At 35.9% G+C, this 26,364-nt stretch overlaps 1 protein-coding gene across 3 annotated transcripts in view; it reads left to right on the forward strand.

Annotated features, from left to right (window-relative positions):
- Window positions 1-26,364, forward strand: part of FSTL5 (follistatin like 5) — a 615,591-nt gene that overhangs the window by 553,632 nt on the left and 35,595 nt on the right. For all 3 annotated transcript variants that reach the window (XM_019926751.3, XM_019926752.3, XM_019926753.3), the window contains 2 exons: window positions 16,039-16,146; window positions 20,252-20,376. In XM_019926751.3, coding sequence (XP_019782310.2) covers window positions 16,039-16,146; window positions 20,252-20,376 — 233 coding nt within the window. The remainder of the gene's footprint in view (window positions 1-16,038; window positions 16,147-20,251; window positions 20,377-26,364) is intronic.

A 26,364-nucleotide genomic window follows, 5' to 3' on the forward strand; every position in this document is an offset into this window, starting at 1 on the left:
ACACAGTGCTAAGCTATCAAAAACTGCAAAGTAAATTTAAAATGTCAATATCAATAACAAGTAATATTGATAATCATGATTAAACATGTTGACTCCAAGTAAGACTGTCTTTGAAGGAATTTTGTTACTGTAATGAAAAAATAAATAAATAATAGATTGAAAATAAAACATTTGGGCTTCTCTGGTGGCGCAGTGGTTGAGAGTCCGTCTGCCGATGCAGGGGACACGGGTTCGTGCCCCAGTCCAGGAGGATCCCACATGCCGCGGAGCGGCTGGGCCCGTGAGCCATGGCCGTTGAGCCTGCGCGTCCGGAGCCTGTGCTCCGCAACGGGAGAGGCCACGGCAGTGAGAGGCCCGCGTACAGCAAAAAAAAAAAAAGAAAAGTAAAGAAAACATTTAACTAGATAATTTTAGAATTTAGCTGAAGAAAATCACAATACTGTAAGTGAAAGAAAGAAAGTAAAAATATAGGTAGATAAAGGCACAATGAAATGAATATATAAGAGGTAAAAATTGATTTATTCAAAAAAGACTAATTAAAAGGAAACAGAATTTTGGCAAAGAACAAGGACAAAAGTCATGGTTAATACTATTAGAACTGAATAAAAGAAATAACAATAACCACAATCCTAGCAGAGAGTAAAAGGAACTAAGAAAGTATTAAAGTAAAAGTCTTGGTAGTAAATTTGGAAATGTAGTGAGAAAGAACAAATTGAAGAGAAAGTATAAGTTAATAACATATAATCCAAGAAGTAATCAAAAAGGAACACTTTTATGACAAATGAACTGATTTAAGAGTACTAAAACAGAAAATTCTGTCCCAGATGGAATTAGAGGTGAAAGTTCTTCTGAACTTTAAAGTAACATTTTAGCAAGCAATTTGATGAGAAGTAGTAATTTAAAAATGTGTATTTTCACTGTCTTGATGGCTGACTTCCTGTTTTACCCCTTCTACCCACTCTGTATACAGTCTCTGTGTATTCTCAGATTGTCAGCTATCAAAAACAAATCTGAACCCTGTCTTCATGCATCTTGCCTCGTGCCACCATTTATCAGCCTTATTGCCTCATTTTTCTATAGCTGCCTTCCATTTGAGGTATAGTAGGAATGGAGAGTAACGTAACAGAGACTTCCCTATTGTAGGAAATATGTGGGCACTCAATCCTTGGATCAAAAAGGCAGTACTGTGTCATGGGTTTGCCCACACAACTCTGGGGAGGTATGGGATGGAATTGAATATTGCCCTTCTGTCAATAAAAAGAAAAATTTTGAATTATAGGGGTGCTTGAATACCTCCCTGGAAAGAAGTAGAGTGAAGTAGCAGCTGCAGTGATTTGGGACGTTCTGCAATGATCTATTCTATAGATATTTAGAGACCAAATTAGTTTAGAAAATGAAAATTTCCATATTGGGTATATTCAGTCTAGCCATCTTTCTGAAAGGGACATTATTTTCTGAGGCCTATTGTTGACTATAAATATCAACCTAAAATTTTACGTATATACTCCATAAAAATGTCTTTTAAAAAATTAAAGTTTTCTATCTTTGAATTTGCCTAAATTCTTTTTTTTTGTAACCACGTATAATTTCAGTCTGTGAGCCTCTTTAGATGATGAAATTCCATATGTCTACTAAGTGTTGGCTGAAATAACACATCCCTATATTTGTCTTAACATGACCTTAGAGTATGTGAATTTTAATGCTTGAAAGTACATGCTTAAAGGTGAATTAGGAATATCCTAATGACTCTACTTTTATACTTGAAAATAGGCAATCTCTTATAATTCTAAATTCCCTTAAATTCTCCTAATTTAAAAACAACATGTAAATAATAGATTTAACAGATGTAGGTTTTGAAACTTATGCTTTATAAATTAATAATCCAATTAATTCAAGTTTTAAAACCCTTTAAGGAAAGAATATTTCTAGCTATTTAAAAAAATAAAGGTAAACTGCTTCATTTGTGATTTAAAGCTTTATTCATATCCAAGGACAGAGTATACTCAAAGTCACCTGCAAGGTACAAAGTTAGTTTTGTGAAAAGTAAAGCATCCTTTCTCAATTTGATACCTTTTCTCAACAGAGGCTGACTCAAGTCAGCCTTTTTTGTATCCACATGAAGTTATACTTCCTGATTGTGTGCTGTACCTCTGTTTGTTTCTTTATTTTAGCCTAAGTATATTATACAGTGGCAACTAAGAATAATAATTATAATCAAAATTTAATCATCTCCAAAATATGATAGAAACTAGTATAGAATTTTTTATAGGGTGGACAGAGAGATGGAACAGTGAAGTCCAAAATCAAATTGCCTTCTTTTTGAACAGAAAAAAAAGTAGAAAAAAAAAGTGAGAGAAAAAAAGAACAGTAAACTTATTTAAATTTACTCTTTCAAGTTTTTTTTCAGTCCAATTAAATTGGATCCCTAGTGTTTTATACTGACCTTATCTAAGAAATCATATTTCTGACTTTCTTTTATTTCTTTTGTATATATTTGAATGTGAGAATTGGTATTAAGTGTGTAATTTTAGCACGAAACATTTTAAAAACTTGAACATTGTTGCATTTTACTCTTAAATGGCAAATGTTTTCTTGACAACATGTTTTACAAACCTCATGATAAATTCTTACCATAGGGGTATATTTGTTTTCAGTGGATACATTAATATCATTTCTGTGTGCAGCTTAAAAATAAAAGGTCACACATTTTTAATGGAATCTATCACCTTGGTGTTGCTCTAAACATCAAATGCTTATTACTTTTCTTGCCATTAATACTTTTTGTAAGAATGGCATGCAGGTGATATTTTCCTGCGTAAAAGATTAACTAGTAAACAACTGACCTCATTTTGCCTTCTGTGGAGCAAAATCAGGTTCTGCTTGGATGCAGAAGTGGCTTATTGTAACACATCGGGTATTCTTAAGTGTCATCAGCAGTCTTCTCTAGCTGTTAGCGCATTATCCTGAGAATCTACATCATTACTTTAAATTAGGTTCACTTAATTAGCCAGCTGGTATTCTCCTTGTCAGACTGATACACAAGCTGTGTTTCACTGCTCCTTTATGTCAAGGCTAAACTCCAGGTTCAGGGTATCTTTGTGCTATTCTCACTTTTGTTGCTCTGACAAAATAACCCATCTTTATATAAGTTGACACAACTGGTCCATAACCAGTGTAGCATCAGTTTTAAATTATTTGTAGTTGGTGCACCCCCCTCAAGGAATACTGATAAAATTTTTTTTCAACATCTTTATTGAAGTATAATTGCTTTAAAATGGTTTGTTAGTTTCTGCTTTAAAACAAAGTGAGTCAGCTATACATATATGTATATCCCAATATCTCCTCCCTCTTGCGTCTCCCTCCCACCCTCCCTATTCCATCCCTCCAGGTGGTCACAAAGCACCGAGGAGGTGATCTCCCTGTGCTACGTGGCTGCTTCCCACTAGCTATCTATTTTACATTTGGTAGTGTATATATATCCATGCCACTCTCTTACTTCGTCCCAGCTTACCCTTATCCCTCACCATGTCCCCAAGTCCATTCTCTAAGTATGTGTGTTTATTCCTGTCCTGCCCCTAGGTTCTTCAGAATGATTTTTTTTTTTTTAGATTCCATATATATGTGTTAGCATACAGTATGTGTTTTCCTCTTTGTGACTTACTTCACTCTGTATGACAGACTCTAGGTACATCCACCTCACTAAAATAACTCAATTTTGTTTCTTTTTCTGGCTGAGTAATATTCCATTGTATATATATGTGCCACATCTTGTTTATCCATTCATCTGCTGATGGACACTTATGTTGCTTCCATGTCCTGGCTATTGTAAATAGAGCTGCAATGAACATTTTGGTACATGACTCTTTTGAATTATGGTTTTCTCAGGGTATATGCCCAGTAGTGGGATTGCTGGGTAATATGGTAGTACTATTTTTAGTTTTTACAGGAACCTCCATACTGTTCTCCATTGGCTGTACCAATTCACATTCCCACCAGCAGTGCAAGAGAGTTCCCTTTTCTCCACATCCTCTCCAGCATTTATTGTTTGTAGATTTTTTGATGATGGCCATGCTGATTGGTATGAGGTGACACCACAGTGTAATTTGCATTTGCATTTCTCTAATGCTTAGTGATGTTGAGCATCCTTTCATGTGTTTGATGCAATCTGTATATCTTCTTTGGAGAAATGTCTATTTAGAACTTATGCCCATTTTTGGATTGGGTTGTTTGTTTTTTTACATTGAGTTGAATGAGCTGCTTGTAAATTTTGGAGATTAAGCCTTTGTCAGTTGCTTCATTTGCAAATATTTTCTCCCATTCTGAGGGTTGTCTTTTCGCCTTGATATGGTTTCCTTTGCTGTGCAAAAGCATTTAAGTTTCATTAGGTCCCATTTGTTGATTTTTGTTTTTATTTCCATTTCTCTAGGAGGTGGGTCAAAAAGGATCTTGCTGCGATTTATGTCATAGAGTGTTCTGCCTATGTTTTCCTCTAAGAATTTGATAGTGTCTGGCCTTACATTTAGGTCTTTAATCCATTTTGAGTTCTTTTTTGTGTATGGTGTTAGGGAGTGTTCTAATTTCATTCTTTTACATGTAGGTCTCCAGTTTTCCCAGCACCACTTATTGAATAGGCTGTCTTTTCTCCATTGTATATTCTTGCCTCCTTTATAAAAAATAAGGTGACCATATGTGTGTGGGTTTATCTCTGGGCTTTCTATCCTGTTCCATTGATCTATATTTCTGTTTTTGTGCCAGGATCATACTGTCTTGATTACTGTAGCTTTGTAGTATAGTCTAAAGTCAGGTAGCCTGATTCCTCCAGCTCCATTTTTCTTTCTCAAGTTTGCTTTGGCTATTCGGGGGTCTTTTTTGTTTCCAAACAAATTGCAAAATTTTTTGCTCTAGTTCTGTGAAAAATGCCATTGGTAGTTTGATAGGGATTGCATTGAATCTGTAGATTGCTTTGGGTAGTAGAGTCATTTTAACAGTGTTGATTCTTCCAATCCAAGAACATGGTATATCTCTCCATCTGTTTGTGTTATCTTTAATTTCTTTCATCAGTGTCTTATAGTTTTCAGGATACAGGTCTTTTGTCTCCTTAGGTAGGTTTATTCCTAGCTATTTTATTCTTTTTGTTGCAGTGGTAAATGGGAGTGTTTCCTTAATTTCTCTTTCAGATTTTTCATCATTAGTGTACAGGAATGCAAGAGATTTCTGTGCATTAATGTTGTATCCTGCTGCTTTACCAAATTCATTGTTTAGCTCTACTAGTTTTCTGGTAGCATCTTTAGGATTCTCTGTGTATAGTATCATGTCATCTGCAAACACTGACAGTTTTACTTCTTTTCCAATTTGGATTCCTTCTATTTCTTTTTCTTCTCTGATTGATGTGGCTAAAACTTCCAAAACTACGTTGAATAATAGTGGTGAGAGTGGGCAACCTTGTCTTCTTCCTGATCTTAGTGAAAATGCTTTCAGTTTTTCACGACTGAGAAAAATGTTGGCTGTGGGTTTGTCATATATGTACTTTATTATGTTGAGGTAAGTTCCCTCTATGCCTACTTTCTGGAGGGTTTTTATCATAAATAGGTGTTGAATTTTGTCAAAAGCTTTTTCTGCATCTATTGAGATCATTATATGGTTTTTCTCCTTCAATTTGTTAATATGGTTTATCCCATTGATTGATTTGTGTATATTGAAGAATCCTTGTATTCCTGGAATAAACCCCACTTGATCATGGTGTATGATCCTTTTAATGTGCTGTTGGATTCTGTTTGCTAGTATTTTGTTGAGGATTTTTGCATCTATGTTCATCAGTGATACTGGCCTGTAGTTTTCTTTTCCTGTGACATCTTTGTCTGATTTTGGTATCAGGGTGATGGTGGCCTCATAGAATGAGTTTGGGAGTGTACCCCCCTCTGATATGTTTTGGAAGAGTTTGAGAAGGATACGTGTTACCTCTTTTCTAAATGTTTGATAGAATTCGCCAGTGATGCCATCTGGTCCTGGGCTTTTGTTTGTTGAAAGATGTTTTTTTTTTCTTTTTCTTTTTGCGGTACGTGGGCCTCTCAATGTTGTGGCCTCTCCCGTTGCGGAGCACAGGCTCGGGACGCACAGGCTCAGCAACCATGGCTCACGGGCTCAGCTGCTCCGCGGCATGTGGGATCTTTCCGGACCGGGGCACGAACCCGTGTCCCCTGCATCTGCCGGCGGACTCTCAACCACTGCACCACCAGTGAAGCCCTTGTTGAAAGATTTTTAGTCACAGTTTCAATTTCAGTGCTTGTGATTGGTCTGTTTATATTTTCTATTTCTTCATGGTTCCATCTCAGCAGGTTGTGCTTTTCTAAGAATTTGTCCATTTCTTCCAGGTTGTCCATTTTATTGGCATATAGTTGCTTGTAGTAATCTCTCATGGTCCTTTGTATTTCTGCAGTGTCAGTTGTTACTTCTTATTTTTCATTTCTAATTCTGTTGATTTGAGTCTTATCCCTGTTTTTCTTGATGAGTCTAGATAGTGGTTTATCATTTTTGTTTATCTTCTCAAAAACCAGCTTTTAGTTTTATTGATCTTTGCTATCATTTCCTTAATTTCTTTTTCATTTATTTCTGATCTGATCTTTATGATTTCTTTCCTTCTGCTAACTTTATGGGTTTTTTGTTCTTCTTTCTCTAATTGCTTTAAGTGTAAGGTTAGGTTGTTTATTGGAGGTGTCTCTTATTTCTTGAGGTAGGATTGTATTGCTATAAACTTCCCTCTTAGAACTGTTATTGCTGCATCACATAGGTTTTGGGTTGTTGTTTTTTCATTGTCATTTGTTTCTAGGTATTTTTTCACTTGCTCTTTGTTTTCTTCAGTGATCTCTTGGTTATTTAGTAGTGTATTGTTTAGCCTCCATGTGTTTGTATTTTTTATAGAGTTTTTCCTATAATTGATATCTAGTCTCATAGCATTGTGGTAGGAAAAGATACTTGATACGATTCAATTTTCTTAAATTTACCAAGGCTTGATTTCTGACCCAAGATATGATCTATCCTGGAGAATGTTCCATGAGCACTTCAGAGGAAAGTGTATTCTGTTGTTTTTGGATGGAATGGCCTATAAATATCATTTAAGTCCATCTTGTTTAATGTATCATTTAAAGCTTGTGTTTCCTTATTTATTTTCATTTTGCATGATCTGTCCATTGGTGAAAGCTAGGTGTTCAAGTCCCCTACTATGATTGTTACTCTTGATTTCCCTTTTTGTGGCTGTTAGCATTTGCCTTATGTATTGAGGTGCTCCTGTGTTGGGTGCTAGCTATTTACAATTGTTATATCTTCTTCTTGATTTGATCCCTTGATTATTATGTAGTGTCCTTCTTTGTCTCTTTTAATAGTCTTTATTTTAAAGTGTATTTTATCTGTTATGAAGATTGCTACCCAGCCTTTCTTTTGATTTCTATTTGCATGGAATATCTTTTTCCATCCCCTCACTTTCAGTCTGTATGTGTCCCTAGATCTAAAGTGGGTCTCTTGCAGACAACATATATATGGGTCTTGTTTTTGTATCCATTCAGCCAATCTGTGTCTTTTGGTTGGAGCATTTAATCCATTTACATTTAAGGTAGTCATCAATATGTATGTTCCTATTACCATTTTCTTAATTGTTTTGGGTTTGTTATTGTAGGTCTTTTCCTTCTCTTGTATTTCCTGCCTAGAGAAGTTCCTGTAGTATTTGTTGTAAAACTGGTTTGGTGGTGCTGTATTCTCTTAGCTTTTGCTTGTTTGTAAAGATTTTAATTTCTCCATAAAATCTGAATGAGATCCTGGCTGGATCGAGTAATCTTGGTTGTAGGTTTTTTCCCTTTCATCACTTTCAGTATGTCCTGCCACTCCCTTCTGGCTTGCAGAGTTTCTGCTGAAAGATCAGCTGTTAACCTTATGGGGGTTGCCTTGTATGTTATTTGTTGTTTTTCCCTTGCTGCTTTTAATATTTTTTCTTTGTATTTAACTTTTGATTGTTTGGTCAGTATGTGTCTTGTCATGTTTCTCCATGGATCTATCCTGTATGGGGCTCTCTGCACTTCCTGGACTTGATTGACTAGTTCCTTTCTTAGGGAAGTTTTCAACTATAATCTCTTCAAATATTTTCTCAGTCCCTTTTTTTTTTTCTCTTTTTCTTCTTCTGGGACCCCTAAAATTTGATTTTAGTACGTTTAATTTTGTCCCAGAGGTCTCTGAGACTGTCCTCAATTCTTTTCGTTCTTTTTTCTTTATTCTGCTCTGTGGTAGTTATTTCCACTATTTTATCTTCCAGGTCACTTATACATTCTTCTGCCTCAGTTATTCTTCTATTGATTCCTTCTATAGTGTTTTAAATTTCATTTATTGTGTTGTTCATCACTGTTTGTTTGCTCTTTAGTTCTTCTAGGTCCTTGTTAAACATTTCTTTTATTTTCTCCATTCTATTTCCAAGATTTTGGATCACCTTCACTATCATTACTCTGAATTCTTATTCAGGTATACTCCTCTTTTCCTCTTCATTTGTTAGGTCTGGTGGGTTTTTATCTTGCTCCTTCATCTGCTGTGTGTTTCTCTGTCTTCTCATTTAGCTTAACTTACTGTGTTTGGGGTTTCCTTTTCTCAGGCTGCAGGTTCATAATTCCCATTGTTTTTGGTGTCTACCCCCAGTGGCTAAGGTCGGTTCAGTGTGTTGTGTAGGCTTTCTGGTGGAGGGGACTGGTGCCTGTTCTCTGGTGGATGAGGCTGGATCTTGTCTTTCTGGTGGGCAGAACCGTGTCTGGTGGTGTGTTTTGGGGTGTCTGTGACATTATTATGATTTTAGGCAGCCTCTCTGCTAATGGGTGGAGTTGTGTTCCTGTCTTGCTAGTTGTTTCGCATAGGGTGTCCAGCACTGTAGCTTGCTGGTCATTGAGTGGAGCTGTGTCTTAGCATTGAGATGGAGATCTCTGAGGAGCTTTTGCTGTTTGATACTACATGGGGCTGGGAGGTGTCTGGTGGACCAATATCCTGAACTTGGCTCTCCCACCTCAGAAGCTCAGGCCTGACACCTGGCCAGAGCACCAAGACCCTATCAGTGACACAGCTCAGAAAAAAATGGAGACAAAAAGAAAGAAAGGGGGGCTTCCCTGGTGGCGCAGTGGTTGAGAGTCCGCCTGCCGATGCAGGGGACACGGGTTCGTGCCCCGGTCCGGGAGGATCCCACATGCCGCGGAGCGGCTGGGCCCGTGGGCCATGGCCGCTGGGCCTGTGCGTCTGGAGCCTGTGCTCCGCGACGGGAGAGGCCACAACAGTGAGAGGCCCACGTACCGCAAAAAAAAAAAAAAAAAAAAAAAGAACGAAAGGAAGGAAAAAAGAGAATAAAGTTATTAAAATAAAAAATATATTAAAAATTAAAAAATTGAAAATAATTAAAAAAAGAAAAAAAAGGAGAAAGAAAGAAAGAAGAAAGCAACCAAACCAAAAAACAAATCCACCAATGAAAACACACGCTAAAAACTATACTAAGAAAAAAAAGGGCAGACCGTATCCTAGGACAGATGGTAAAAGCAAAGCTATAGTGACAAAATCATACAAAGAAGCATAGACATACACACTCACAAAAAGAGAAAAAGGAAAAAATATATATATATACATATATAAAGAAGAGAGCAACCAAATCAATAAACGAATCTACCAATGATAATAACCTCTAAATTCTAAACTAAGGGTGAGTGCCGGTTGGCACCGATCCTCTGTGCGGGAAATCTCTCCGCTTTGCCCTCCGCACCCTTGTGGCTGCGCTCTCTTCCGCAGCTCCGAAGCTTCCCCCCTCTGCCACCTGCAGTCCCCGCCCGCGAAGGGGCTCCTAGTGTGTAGAAACCTTTCCTCCTTCACGGCTCCCTCCTAGAGGTGCAGGTCCCATCCCTATTTTTTGTCTCTGTTTTTTCCTTTTGCCCTACCCAGTTATGTGGGGAGTTTGTTGCCTTTTGGGAGGTCTGAGGTCTTCTGCCAGCGTTCAGTAGGTGTTCTGCAGGATTTGTTCCACATATAGATGTATTTCTGATGTATTTGTGGGGAGGAAGGTGATTTCCACGTCTTACTCCTCAGCCATCTTGAAGGTCTCTAATACTGATAAATTTATATCACACTAGGTATGTTGGGATTATGAGGGAGTTAAAATTTATAGATCTACAAAGAAAAAAAGAACTCATACTGTAAGTAAATTGTATCCTTATTCAGTGTTTGAAACAATATTTTAAAATATTAAAGAAAAAAATATCAGTATCTTTATAAAGCTACAACAGATAAAAACTTTTTGTTATTACATTATGTAGTATATTTTACACATTTTTACAAAGGAATAGGATAAGAAGATAATTCATCATGATAATATAACACTGAAAATGGTACTTACATGGGAAGATAAGAAATATGATTCTAGGATCTGAATATTTAGACTACTATTAATTACAATAACAAAATGTTAAGTTATTTGAAAGATACTTCTGAATATGTCCATAAATCAATAAATCTTTGGAAGAAGGATTGTGGCCTAATTATCTGAATATCAGATAATTAATTATCTGAATATCAGATAATATCAGGCCAAGCAAAGGCTACTGTGTACAGAAAATTACAGTGTTTATGGGATGGAGAGAAGTTTCCAAACTATAGTATCAGAAAATTTTATTTAAACAAAGTCTCACAGAAGCATTCAATAGATCAAAAGTGAGCCCCTTTGTTCTATTATGGGGCAGTTCAAAGCACCTGCTGTGAATAAGGCTCATTTCTGTAAGCTTCTCAAGGCAAAGTTTGAAAACAATTTTTCTAGCAAAATAATATTGGTAGTCAAATGCAAATTATACTAATTGAGCATTCTATGCACATAAGGTAATTTTGAGGTGAAAGATAAGCATATGTGCAATGCTTTTTCCCAATCACACATTCTTGAACATTACATATTGATTTACATCGTTTTTCTTGATAAATGCTCGATGGCTGCAGAAACAAAAAATATTTACGCTAATGGTCTCCAAACGAAATGTATGCAACACAAGGGCAATGAAAGATGACTAGTTGTGAGAAGGGAATCCCAAGACATTGTTTATTTTTATTTTTATCTTAAAAAATCATATTACATTTTATGAATATTTAACATATGGACCAAAGTTGGAGACCTGAATTTATCTGTATATTGGATGGTGGGTATGAAGTTATCTTGAGGGAGAGTGAATTTTATAGTCTGTAGGGATGGACATTGGTACCCTTAGTCTTTTGTTTACTTTTATCTATATAAATATCAATAGTGCACATGTCAACAAAACAACTGTCAAGAAGATTAAAATAATAATTTGTATTTGTAAAATATTTAGATAAAAATTTTGTTCATAACAAGCCTAGTGCAGAGTGTAGTTGTCTTTGTTATATAAAGTAATAATCATGATCTTAATTATAGTGCCTTTTGTCATGTTGTTCAATTTTGCAATTTGCTTTTCCCAGTGAAGTAGATGTAGGTGCTCATTAATTATATGTCGAATACTACAATTTACAAGGTACTGTTCTAAGTGCATAAGTGATACCGTTGAGCTAAACAAACACAAAAGGCCTGCCTTCTTGGAGCCTAGAGCCCACTGGATAGAGACAAACAACAAAAAATAAGAATACTAAAAATGACACGTAAATTCTACGATACGGAAAGTGGTCAGTGCCACTGGAAAAGGTAAAATGGCAGAGCAGACCAGGTGGGACTGGGAAAGTGAAAGGTGAAGGGCAGCCTGGGTGCACTAAATAGAGTGGCCATGCTGGCCTCACCCACAAGGTGAGTTCTCAGCAAAGGTGTCCAAGAAGTAGACACTGGGTTATCCGGGGAAGGCGGTTGGTTTTGGGGAAAAGCCTCCAAAAAGTAGAAGTGTGATCGGCATGTTGGATGGACAGCAAGGAAGCCAGAGCATCTGGATTGGAGCCATCGGGGGGAGCCTGGAAGGTGAAGGATCTGAGAAAGAAGACCAGGTGCGACAGGTCATTATAAGGGCTTTTGGCTTTTACTCTGAGGGAACTGAGAAGACATTGTGTTTTGAGCAAATTGGTGCCATGATCTGCCTAATGCTCACCAGAAAAGAAAAGAAAACAAATCACTGACGAAGCTGTCGAGAAAGTGGACGAGTAGAAAGTTGAAGGGTGGAAACCAGGAGATGGGGTTGGAGGTGATAGAGGCCCCTATGTGGTCTAAGCAGGGCAGGAGCTGCAAAGGGCTCAGCGTTTGGAAGGCAGGTCCAGCTGGGGCGTGAGGATGGGAAGTAGAGGAGAAAGGACCATTAAGGATAATAGACTCTATACTGTCTTTTTCAAAAATAAGATCTGTTTTATAACACAGGCTTACAGGCTTACTTGTGGCACGAATTTCTTGTGTGTGTCAAATATAGTGCCTTTCTCTTTTTCAGAAGCTAATGGTCTAAATTGAACGTTTAGAGTAATTTCCAAAGTAGACCAGCAGATATTTTATAAAAGTCAACACCTGTAATTTATCCCTTTCAAACATTGTCCATTTATGTAGGAAAATTTCTGTTTTTTGACTGAAAACTGGGTTATGGAAAGATGATCCTGAATACGGTTGTTTGCACATATTTTTGTCATTGTTGTATGATTTCCTGGCTGAAAACCATGTCAACATTTCCTCCGTAAAACGTTTTGTATCTGCACACTTGAGAACTTGTAAATAGATTTTTCCTTTCAAATTGAGAAGTTGTTTTGAAAATTGATATTTTCTTCCTTTAAAAACGTATCTTCACTTATTTGAAGGAATTTAATTGTGAACTGCCTTCTGACACCTCCTGAAATATATTCTCATAACTTAACTTTAAAAAATACACTACCATGTGTCAAATTGATAGCCAGTGGGAACCTGCAGTGTAGCACAGGGAGCTCAGCTCAGTGCTCTGTGATGACCTAGCGGGGTGGGATGGGAGGGGTGGAAGGGAGATGCAGAGGGAGGGGATATAGGTATACATGTAGCTGATTCACTCTTTTGTACAGCATAAACTAACACAACATTGTAAAGCAAATATATCCCAATTTAAAAATAATAAGATAAATAAAAAATTGTCTCTGTCCTGCCATTTATAAAAGAAAATGTTTATACTTTAAGGCTCAATTAAAGCCTCACTTCCTCTTCTCCCCCATCCTGCTCTGTACTTCTTCCTCTGAGCTTCCAAGGCATTTGGCCCTTATTTTTATTTTGTGACATGCATCAAGTTATTTTAAATTCTTTCACCCTCTCACCTATAAACTCTTCCAGGACAGAGACTGTGATTATTAAAGTAAATAACCTCTTCTAGTTTCTTCATTTGCTAAATAAGGGCATTACATCTCTAAAACACTATAATGCTGTCATGAAAATACTCTAGTTCCGTTAGTCTTTCTAATAGTAGGAGCAGTGGTATTTCCATCGTGTTTAGCATTCATCAGGCATACCTGAGCACTTTATATTTACTACCTCACCCAGTATTTACAACGACCCTCTGAAGTAGGTGTTATTACTGTCTCCATTTTATTGTAGAGGAAACAGCCACAGAAAGCGTTAGTAAGTTCCCAAGTTATTATTATTATTTAAATTTAAGTGAAGACACTAAGATTTGAAGTCAGCTTCAGAATACATGCTCATAAGCATGGTGTATACTGCCTCTCAGTGATTCTCCCCTGGGATTGTACTGCTTATACAAATGATACTGCATATACTTGGGTCCCGTGGGTTTCTCTTCACCCTCCAAAAGAAAAAAACCCCAAAGAATGTTTCTTATCTATGAAGCATAAATAATAGGGCAGCATATCCAAACATTGTCAGGAATGAAACTGTCCACTAGGAGGAATGGTCTTTCATAGGTAGGGAGGTTCCCACTTTGGGAAAGAACTCAGACCCAGATCCCAGGCTTGCTGTTCACTGGCTGGATGACTGCCGGTAAGATAAGTGTCTCAGTTTTCTTATCACGTCTTATGGGGACATTAACAGAACCTATGGATCGTGGTATGTCCTTACAAGATAATAGTTATGAAGGGCCAAGTGGAAAGAAGAGAAATTTATGAGAGCTGGCAAACGGAAAATTTTTATTCAAATTGTTCCCTACTTTATAAAGTTATCTAAGGATCTTTGCTATTTTTATAACCATATCCTAACAATTGATTAACAATGAGGTCTTTTTGTTATTGCTGCTTCTGTTGCCTATTGAATTATTTTATCTTTAACTTTTTAAATGCCTAAAGATTATTCCATTTTAAGTTGCATGCAAAATAGGCTATTATAATCCTACATAGATCAGGTTTAACATATAAAGGGAAAAATTTGAAAAATCAAAGGAATCTTACTGCCTTGTTATTAGTGTAATGATTAATGATGGCTCTTTTGCTATATACCCGTTGAAATTATTGATCAGTACATGAAGAATCGAAATGAAACGTCTGGCATTCACTTGAGTACGATTCACCAAATACCAGACCAGCTATTCCTCAAGCAATAGAACTTTATAGTTATCCCAAATAGCATCAAGTCTCGGGATAGTTATTCTAGGTTTGTGCCGCAGTTCAAGACTATCATGGAGAATTCAGTCTCCTTTCATGTTTCTCCTGCTAAATCCTCAAAGTGGTGGCTTTTCCTTCTTAAGCTTATTGTTTCATGACCTCAAAATGGCTTTAGAAATTGAGGCTTAATATCCTCATCTGACAGCATTCAAAGCAGGAAGAAGGAGAAAGTGTGGTGCATGGGGGTCTCCTCCTGCTATTGTCTCTTTTGATGGAAATGCTTCACTCTCAGAAATCATTCATCACCTTAATCTTCACAATGTGTAAACTAGGATATGCCATGTGACTACCCCTCACCTCTAGGGAGTCGGGGAAATTTCACCCATGTCAAAGGGGAATAAGATTAGTCATTGGCTTAAATCTCTGCTGGTCCTCAGGTGGGCTACCTTCCCTTAGAACATCACTGCCCACCTGAACCCAAAATGTTATCGTGGCTCTGTTAGCCAGAGAGAAAGGGGTGAGGACACTAATACAGAAATGCTTAAATAGGTCTTTTCAGAAATCCAGTAATTAATTCTAATCCAAGAATATTGAGAATTTTAAATAGATAAAATACAGGGCAAGATTTCAGAAAAGAAATACTTTACTAAGACTAAATTGCCAAAGTGTTAGTTAAAATATGAATCTCTATATATTCAACTACAACTTTTAATCCACTGAGAAGAGAATTACATTATAAACTAGGACTTGGGAAATTCTCTAAGGATATTCAATAGAGCTTGGAAAGAAACGTTTTCAATATTGGATAAAGGTTGTTTTACTGAAAACAATTTGTTCTATGTTATTAAATTAGAAAATGTGTAACTATTAATATTGCAGGAAATTACTTCTAAAAGGTATTAGTTTATGATATAAATAGCTTGGAATTAAGGTGAGTGAAATAACTTTCTGGCAGCAATGCGTGTTTTGGAAGTTTTGTTTTCAGTAAATGCTAGATATTATAAATATTAGCAGAAAAATACATTTACCATATCAAGTACGATACAGAAAATTGCTGCTTCTTTTTCTGTGGCTTTAGACTTCTCATTAAGGAAACTAAATTAGGTAATCTGTTATTAGAGTTACAACCATGTATCAGATTGTTGGCATGTTAGCATTATAAATGGTCAAGTCCCATAACCAGCAGTGGGATAGAAAAATCTAATAGTATAAATATAGTTCTTACCTGTACTCAACAGTTGATTAAAATGCACATATTAATCATTTATATCTTGAGTTTCTAAATAGCTTCTCCATTATTTGCATAGGTAATGAATTTGCATAGGTAATGAATGAATGTAAGACTATATAAAATTGTGCAAAAATATATTTGAGTAAAGTATTATATTTCCAAATTAATCAAATAAAGGTTTAGAAAATTAGATAATTGGCAACATACATTTTTAATCTGACATCTAAACTCTTGGATTTTTCTATAATTTTTGGCCTAGTTTTAAACTAATATTTCGGTCTGAAAACTTTTTCAACTTCTATCTATTACAGGCAGTAAGCACAGACCCCATCCCTGTTAAATTACACTACGACAAATCACATGATCAAGTCTGGGTGCTAAGCTGGGGTACCATGGAAAAGACTTCTCCAACACTACAGGTAAGTACATTTCAGTGTATTTGAGAAAATAATGATCTTTTAAACCTTTCAATATCTAATTGGACACATAACCATTTAACGATGATATTCTTCCACCTAGATCTTCACAGTAAGGGAAAAAAATGTTGATTCTCAAGTACCTTTTTGCTTGGAAAATATTTTAGTTCAGACGTTCCAAACATTAGATTTATATGCAAAAAGAATAACCTAAAGCTGAAGCTATTAAGAAAAAAATATTATGATTTACGTTTCCTACCTCCCTCGAATTTTCATGAGAATTTTCTTGTTTCCATCTGTTTTAAATGGGGCCTGGAGGGTGGGTCCTGTGAGATAGAGACCAGGAGAGTTAGACAGAGTCTCAAAGCAGGTCCCCAGTGTTCTCCAAACACATAGTACTTTACTATCTGAGTGCAGGTTCACTTCTAATTGGGAATATGTACTGTCATTTTTGTGAAATTTGCTTATGTTTTGAAATTGTTTACATGAGAAATTGACAGATAGAGGTATATATACATATATACACATTTTGACAGTGACTATCTGTAGAGTTGATGAGAAACTTCCCACACATTGTCCAGCCATCTAAAAACAGGTTCTTTTTCTCTGAATGTCTAATAAAAATCATGCTAATAAGATTTAGTGAATTTTTAAAATACTTGGTGGGTGGAAGTGAAAGGTTAGTTTCACAACTGAAAATATAAAATAAAATGTAAGGACTGAGAATTACTCTTAAAATACGACATACAACAAGACTTATTTACATGAAGAGAGTGTGTGTGTATTTATGTATGTATAAGACGGATAGATGATAAATAGGTGATAGATAGATAGATATATAGATCATAGATGATAGACAGACTGACAGGAAACACAGGGTCTCTGGATCAGAGAACAGACTGTTTCTTACCCATGCAGCCTGTTAGTATTTATTCTCTGGCCCCAACCCCTATGGGGTGATGTGGTGAGAGGCTAGTGTCACCCTTCATGACCAGCACAGTCCTACTGCAGGAGGAGCCTGGAATCATGTGTCTCTAAGTTATTTTAGGCTGCTGGCACCTCAACCCACCGTCTCATGTGAGAGAGAAGAGATTATTAGTCTGGAAAGCATGCAAATCTTCTCCAGGGAGAGGAGGGGAAGGTCAGTACCCTGGCACCTCAGTAATTGGCTCAGAGGAATTAAGTCTCTAAATCTCTCAGGAGAAATACTCTGTTTCTAGCTTCCAAAGGCATTTTTGCTGCACGATCATCCTTTAACCAAGGTGGCGTGCTTTTTGCTCAGAAAGACTTGACTCTGCGGAAACGTCAAGATATTTATGGATAATCGTCTCCCAACAGGATTACCAGAAAATATCTTCGAGAGAAATGGGATTTGAGATTTGTTTGAAAGGGGAACAGATTTTCCTCTGGAGAAACTGAACTGAAACCAAAAACATGGTCAAACTCTCATTTTTGCTAGAGTGTCCCTGTGCCATGATGGTGAAAGATTAGACTGGAAAGAGAGATTGACGCCAGGTCTTGAGGGCTAGGAAGTAACTTTTTAGCCCTAATGTGTTATATCTTATAATGGGACCCTCTCACCCTTGAAGGTGCAAAACATTTTATCAAGGATCTGAAAGCCCTCCTTTGTGTTTTCCTGTTGAGTATAATTAAATCTGTACATCTTTGTTGATTATGAAAGCAATATGTTTTATTTTCTGTGACATTTATAATTAATTAATTAATACCCATAAACTGTCATAATTTTAGGTATTTAAGACAGTGATTTTCCATCTAGTGTTCTCAGATGAAGTCTGAATATTTATCATAGTATGTTTTTCTTTTTAAAGAGCACTTATGTCTTATGAAAGCTTAAGAAATTCTGTAAAAATCTAAAACTCATTAGTCTGTCATCTGCACAGTTTTGGAACCTGTATGTAATGTCTTGTAAACGCACAACAATTAGAAAAGAAAATATCCCCAGGAAACAACTTGGAATAAAGTCCTTGCGTTCTTCCATTGGCCAGGAAGTAGGACCCAGCCCGATGGTGTGACAGTGGGAGGTGGTAGCTCTGGGTTTGCAGCAGGCATCACATAAAGACAGGCCAGCAGCAGGATGCTGTTAGAAATGAGTTCAGAATTGTTGCAAGATTGGGCTTATTGATTGAGGTACATCACAGATCAATCTGTGTCCTTCAGTGAGCTCAGTCCTGAACCTGGCAATTCACCACTCCCTGCTCAATTCCAGCAACGAGAAGGACCTCAACCCATCAAAGTCCAGACTGAGAGGAACTGGGGAAGTGGCTTTGTATTTTTTACAACCTAGGACGGTGCCAAGCGCAGAAGAGAGGTCCAGTTAATCTGCCTTCAGTGGCGTGAAATATTTTTGCGTCATTAAGTTTGGGATGCAATACACACATTACAGTGTTGTTTAAGTGTTACCTGGCCCATAGCAAGCTCTCAGTAAGTATTATTATTGCTGCTGTCAGTCTAAGTATTATTATTAATTTCAAATACACGTACATGCAGCTTGAGAATTATGTACCTCTATACAATCTAAAGGGAAGAAAATTTGGGGAGTTCCATTGTTATTACCCCTGTTGAGTTTTATTAAAGTCTTATAGGCATAATTATGAATGGCTAAAATCCAGTGAGGACTTTCTCACTGTTACTCATTAATAAAATAGGTAGAGTACGTTTAAAGCGTTATCACATACTTTGGTTCTCTCTTCCTCTGGGCACATGGTGGGGGGGGCTTCTTTTGGTTGGGTGAGGCCATATGATTAGTTTTGGCAAAAGAGGTCTTTCATAAATGGAAACATTCAAGGTAGTTAGCTGCTCTTTCCGCATGGAAATCAGAATTAAAAACGCTAAAAACAATAGATATCCTACCAAAGCCCTCTAGGAAAGTAAGAGGTATGAAACAAAAGTCTTTATTATTAAAAAATAAAGAAGTAAGTAGTAAAGAAGTAAAGATTTGTTTCTGCTTTGTTTCGGTTTGTAACTATAACATGACTGAGCCTTTCTTGACTATTATAATAATTACTCTATTTTCTTGAACTTGGCAATTCCCAATGTAACTCAATGAAATTATGCTCATTGCAATAAACAAAAATTAACTTTTTAGGGTGAAAAAAAATCTAAAACTAAAAATGCTATCTCCTTCTGTCCTAAAAACCAAAGGAAGACACTCAGTTTTGAGGGAAGATAGTCTATTTAACTTAGGCAGTCAAAAGTTTAAGAAGTTTGCTTGGTGCCCATATGTAGAAAGGATTTAAAAGGGGTAAAATAAAGGCAGGAAAATACTTTAAAAAGCTAACACAGAACAATGGTTGTGCAGCAGGGACAATAGGACAGCTGTGAAGGTATGAGAAATCAGAAGAAAGAACTGATAGAATTTCATGCAAAATGGGATATAAGGGATAAAAGAGCTTAAATGTAGTGATCTTTTCTTTAATGAACTATGAAAGTTTTAAAAACCAATTAATGACGAATAGTTAGAAGAGACCTCTTTGATTAAAACGTATTCAACTTTATCGTTTTCAATTTATAAAAGGGAAATTTTTAAAATATGTAAATCTATTCTAAGATTTCTAAGAGCAAAAATATTTCAAATGATATATTTTAGAGTTTTCTGTCCTATGTTTACAACTCTGTTGTATAGGAGGGGGAGGTTTTTTTTTTAATATATCATTTATTCCTCAATCAAGTTGTGAAGGATGGATGGAAGGACGGAAGGAAAGAAGGAAGGAAGGGGGAGAGAGAGGAAGAGAGGGAGGGAAGAAGGAAGAAAGAAAAGAAAGCCAGCATCTCATTTACGTCATGTGTACGCTTGCTTTCATATCTCTTATTATAGCAATAACATTTTTATAATGCAGGAGTTACCTATATGTATATTATTTTATCTTTTAGGCAGAAATTGTTCAAGAAAAAGATGTTTCCCATTTTTTTTCTTTTAGAAACTTTTACACTGAAAATAAGCAAACGCAGAATTGCAGTTTGCTTAACAATGTACTAATTTTGAGGTTGAAAACAAAGAGCCTATGCAAACAACCGCCAGAGATTTATTTCATCTCTGATCCCATTAAGGGCCTGCACGGCCAAGATCTAAATGTGGTGCTGTGTTTAGGTGATAACCCTGGCCAGCGGGGACGCGCCACATCACACCATCCACACCCAGCCCGTGGGAAAGCAGTTCGACCGAGCGGACGACTTCTTCATCCCCACCGCCTCCCTCCTCATCACCCACGTGAGGTGAGTGCGCGGACGAGCATTAGCTTGTAGATTTCTCTCTAATCTTGGTAGGAAGCCACGGGAAATCACCAACAGAAAAATTCAGTTATACCACAGATACACACATAATTGTTCTGGAGCTCTGTCTCGTCTGCTTGATGAACTTTTATTGAGCAACATTAGTGATGAATTTCCTGTCTTCTCTTCCCTTTTATGTGTAATTGAGAAGTGAATCTATAAAAGTATGCTTGCATTTTTAAATCAATCTTATGGTTAATATTTTGGCAAATTGCTCTTAAGGTCTTTAGATTAGGCTTTTGCAAAATGTTGGAACTTGGCCTGAGTTCCTTTCAGAGAAGAGGGCCACTCACATCAACATCTATTCAACATGTTAGAAGAACATTCTTGTATTGTTTTGCCCATATAGAAATGAATATAACATTGTATCAGGGCGTATAGTAAGTTGAAATGAAATGTGTGAGGTCTGCACTTTGAGAAAATGTGTGGGCGTGTTATATCTCTCTGTGTGTTCACAAGAGGTAAAAAATAATAACTCCTAATGGCATCACTCTAAAGGTTCACAGAAGTGGTTTAAATACTTAACAGGGGGAGACTTTAGATATTCACAATTTCTAATACTATGTCTCTTGATACTTCATTTAAGTATTTAAAGTATTGCTTAGCAATGTTCGTGAATCTGAACCAAACAAATATTTTATTCTCTATTTCAAGGGGATTTGGATGGGAGGAAACTGCTTCAGATATGTTATATGAGCCATTATTTGGTTCTTGTGTATATTTGTTTCTCTTGAATTAACGTGAAAATTTTCTTGTCTAAAAGTTGGAGTTGTAAGAATTCTGAAAGAGTGAAAAATTCAACTTGCAAAAATAAAAAGGGAAATTCATAAATTAGAATTGGGGCTCACAGTCAAGTTATGATACAGAAACTTCGGACAGCCAAGTATATGTTTTCAAAGAGTTTAATATATTTGTCAAGCAACTGATTATTATTTCAGAATACCTATTATGTGCTCAGCAATGAAGTGATTAAAAATTATAATATACTGTCACAGTGTTTTTATGGAAAATAAGTAGAACTTATTGAAAATGAAGCATATTTGAAAAGTATTTGCATTTGCATTAAAGTAATAATCTTTAGGTCTGAGTGCAAGAGTTAAGAGACTGAAGAAATCAGCAGAGAAACTGAAAATGGCCCCTCTTGAGGTGATATCTAAAAAATATATAATGTTCTTATACTTATCTGTTGAGGATAAAATTTTATTTAATTGACATTGAGTGATATGTTTAATAAATATCTTTTTGTTATTTTCAAGTTACTGATAAATTATTACTGGTAAATAATTTAATATGTAACATTTGCTTTTATTTATCTCATTCTCCTATTCCCTATTTACTGTATTTAATATACTGTTATCAACTTTGCTTATTTTTTTTTAACTGCACTGTTAACACAATTCTTTGGGTCAAAACTCCTGTATCTATGACACATACGGTTAATAGTGTACCATCGGGGGTATGTCTTTTCCCCTGTAACAAGTATATTGGATCATTAAGGTAAGTTCGCTACTAGAGGCAGGAGTTCAACTTTGTCTGGATGCAGTGAGTACCATGTGGGATTCTGGGCTTGTATGTATTGTATAATATGCTGTCAGAACATAACATCTCTTGAGGGTCAAAATGATTACTACAGAGCTGAAGTTGGAGATAATAATAATTAGAGGAACATGCAAATAATGTGAACACATATAAGGCAAAATTTTATTTCAGTTATTTCTATATATTGTGAGAAACACTGAAAAGTATGCTTGAGGATATTTTTAAATGTCTTTATTTCTTTTAGGGATATAGAGTCAAATGCATAGGTGTTTTGCCAATACTTGTCAGAATCCTATATTAAGTTATAGCAATTCTACCAGCATATAGAGTCCCATTTTAATGAATGTGAATGATCATCATAAATCCTATTTCACAGTAATTATCCCGACTGCTAAAGTGAAAAGTAAGAGTAAAAATTAGCACGCGTTTCCAAAACGAAACTGTTAAATGTGAAAAGTATTTTTAACATAATGGGGATCTTTTCCACATCAGGAAAACCTGAAGGATAGATATGGTCTTTTCTCTTACCAATTCATGGAACATTTTTTCCTACCTAAATGTGGCTTGTGTCCTGAGGTTGCTCTTTTTAAGAATTGTCTTTAACAGAATTTGAGACTGTTTTCTGACTGTTGTGTTGAGTGTATATTCCAGGCCAGGCAGAAGGTCTGACACATAATATGCATTTAATTAATATTAGTTTTCTTCCTCTGACCCCTCATCACACTAATCTGCATTTCTCTCAGATTGCTACTCTCTCATTTCAAATAATTTATATCTCCTGTGTCTGAAAAACTTCTGGGCACGAGTCAGGATTTTATATCCTTAGTGCCTCAAAACTGGTAGGCACTTAATTCATGTTTCTCACAAGAATGGAAATAAAAAAGGAAGTGTTACACTCTTTCCTAAACCAGACTACATAGTATTGAGGGAAGAAGGTATTTCTTATGTACCTGATTTCTCAGCGTCTAACACAAGATCTGACAGGCCGCCAGCACGGCATCAAGCACACAGGAATGGTGTGTATGGAAGCAGTAAATAGGAAGAAGGTCTTACATCTCCCGTCAGACAGATCTCAGCCTGAATGCCCCAGCAGCACCATTTGCCGTTGGCAAATGTGACTTAAGTCAGCTTACTTCATTTCTTTCTAGGGACTGCAGTAACATAATGTTTGAAAATTAAGCTGCCCATAATAGTAGTGTCGAAACTACTCATAATCTACACTGGAGGAAGGGCTACCCTGCAATTAGCTACAGTTTTGCTAAAAGTTTTCTTTTTTCTCTGCTTGGTTTCTTTTTTTTTTTTTTTTTTTTCTGTTATCTATAATTTTCAGGTTTGTTTAGTCTGTAATGTAAATCAAAACTGAAGAATTTAAGAGAAACAAAATTACTTCACATCTATACTAAAAGATAAACTTGTAGCTTAAAAAAACCAATCATTATTTGGATTTTATTTTTAAATCATTATTTTAAAATAATGTGAATCATTATTTCACTTTTTAAGACAGTTTGAAGTTCTCAGCACTGTAGAAATTCTTCAGAGCCTAATGTAGGTACCTTTCTGAGTGTCCTGAGAAATTTGAATTTCAGGAGATTAATTTTCACTTTAAAAATGCCTGAGAATGTTGGCCTGGTACCACCCATTCATTCAGCTCCTCAGCTGAATTCCATCCCATTCCACCTGACACAGTCCAGGCCACATACCATTATTTCTATTTTATACTATAGCATAAGAGCTTATTAATGAAAATAACTTCTTTGGGTTTTATTGTTACTTACACATTCCTTCTCTTTAGACAACAGAAGATTACCTGAGCCCTAGGCTGAGCTCAGCCAGACACACCAATGCAACCTAAGTTTGGTCTAAATCAAAATGGTCTCTAAAGTGTTGAGCTCTGGCTAATGAACCGAGCTGGCGTCCTTGTCTCTTTCTTGAATATGAACGCTTGCCCAGAGATGGTGCACAAAAACTCGAGACCAGCATGCAACATTCTTTAAGCCTGGTGTCTATTAGCTCCAACTGTGAATCCAGGTTAGTTTAAACTAAACTTCCTGGAAGATGAGAGAGGGTATATTACACTCCTGTCTCCCCCATAGTTCCTGAGCTTCTGAAAGGGACTGATTAATACTTACTGACTCAGAGTTCATTTTTAAAAGGTTATTAAAACTCCATATTAGATATTTTTAATATATCTGAGTGTGAGTTGGCTAATCCACCCCCTAAATATTTAGAGAAAATATAAATTACTTGAAATTTAGTTAATAACACAAATGGTTTTCTGATGCTTATTGAAATACATTGATTTAAATCACTGTACAATTATATGCCTTATTGCTTTTAAGTAAGAATAAAACATTTTATATCTTACGTTTTCTTAACTAAAATAAGTCATTGAATATGTAATAACTGATGCACTTTTCACATTAATAACTCGTGCATCCAGTTAACTGGCAATGTATCCTAAACGGACAATTTTCAGACTGGCAGTTAAGAGAAAATTTTCTTGAAAAAATCTTAAATTTCAACAAGTCATTAATGAAACATGAATCATAGTTCTAAAGTTGAAGAGATTATGCATTACAAAAGGAGTGTTTTATAATGACCTGAGAAATATTAATTTCTTATATGAAGAATTTTAATTTATAATTTTATCTTCTTCTGTGTACAAAAATATCCAGATAGGTAAGATTAAAAGAGACTATTAAAAATAAAAATGCATGTGTAATTCTCAGAAGAGTCAATGATATCTATTTAATGTCATAGAAATTGAAATAATTCATTATCTTTTTAATCAGAAGTGCTCTACAAATGTAAAGCAACATGTTTCATTATTTTACTCATAATTTGAATCCAAAGAATTAAGTTATTATATCATTACATGTACATAGATATATTTGAATAATATTATAGTTCTACTACTCTTAAAATTTTTATGATATGGCCAGTGCATGGGAATTTCATGGTTTTTGTTATCAATTTTTTAATTAGCCAGAAATTTAAAAATAATTTTAAAATAAGTTTATTTTTTTCAGAAAAATGGTTGTGTTACAATGGTTGGGTTAAAGATCAAATCTCAAAAAGAACGGACATTTACCTAATTGATTGTGTCTTATTTTTGGCACCATTTTGAAGAGAGAAAAATTTAAATGTCAGTTTCTTGTAATATACGTAAAGATTACAACTTTCTGTGCAGGTGCTACTAGAATTTGCCTATAAGAAGTGAAAAACAATAGGTTTGGCAGTAATTTATCATGTTACCATATTTCTTTTTAATTTTTGTATGAAGATTGGAGCGGTGAGGAAAATCGACAGAATAGGAAGAGAAACATGGGTAGCAGGTAGTCAAGCAATGAGTGAAGAAACAATTCCACTGGATCTCCCTCGAAAAATCTTAGATAATTCTCCCACAAGTGGTTTATTTTTGGTAGTAGGGGGGCTGAAAGCGAGAACTAGAAGGAGGCAATGTGGTTCAGAGCAGGGAAATTTGACAAAGCTTAGTGCAAGACACTAAGAAGGCCACGAAGTAATGCTACAACAAATCCAAAAGTTAGCAGAAGTTTTTCTTAGAGGTTTCGAGTTGTCATGAATAAAAATAGCTGAAAGGAAAGAAAAAATATTACCGTCAAGATATTTTTACCTAAATACAAGGGCATAGCTAACATTTGGACTAGTTAGGGCTATAAATAGAAATTCCTTAAAATTTTCACTGACTAGAACAATACCTTTGATACAATTGAAAACAGGTGTCAGTTGATGTAAAAAGATGTATGTACAGTCTGACCCTCGTACCATCTGTAAATCACACCTCTCCCATCTCTTGCCCACTTTCAAATTGGAGTGCAACTGGAGTTTAATCTCATCCAGTTCAAGCAGGTCGGTGTAAATTGGCACAGAGGATGCTTATAGTAAATACAAGAAGGCAATCATTTCTGATTTACTACCTACCCCAGGACTAGTTCTATATATAGAAAGGGAAGATAGCAGCTTAGGTAACATTATTGCTATCCGAGATGTTTTGAAAGGCTTGCCTACCTACCCTTGAAATCACCCCCGACACCACATTTGATCTTATTGTCTGGAATTTCCAACTACTTCTCCTGTTCCTTTGGGTTACATTTCTCTAGAAATCTACCTTTAAAGTACTCCTTTTTCTTGAGAGGAAAATGGAGCAGTTGGGAAAATGATATTTTTATTATTGTCATTTTTCTTTAGGGGTGATTGGTTGACTGCATAGTGTCTTAAAAGTAATGGTTATAGTTGGGATGGTGTGCGTGTGTGTGTTTCAATCAGTGATTACATGATAAACAATAAGATGAATAGAGTGTATCTGTAAATCACAGTGTGACAGGGAGACCTTGAAAGCAACAGGCACTTCTATAAAAATCTGAAAATGTC

Source organism: Tursiops truncatus, chromosome 5, assembly GCF_011762595.2.
Source record: "Tursiops truncatus isolate mTurTru1 chromosome 5, mTurTru1.mat.Y, whole genome shotgun sequence".
NCBI classification, from domain to species: domain Eukaryota; kingdom Metazoa; phylum Chordata; class Mammalia; order Artiodactyla; family Delphinidae; genus Tursiops; species Tursiops truncatus.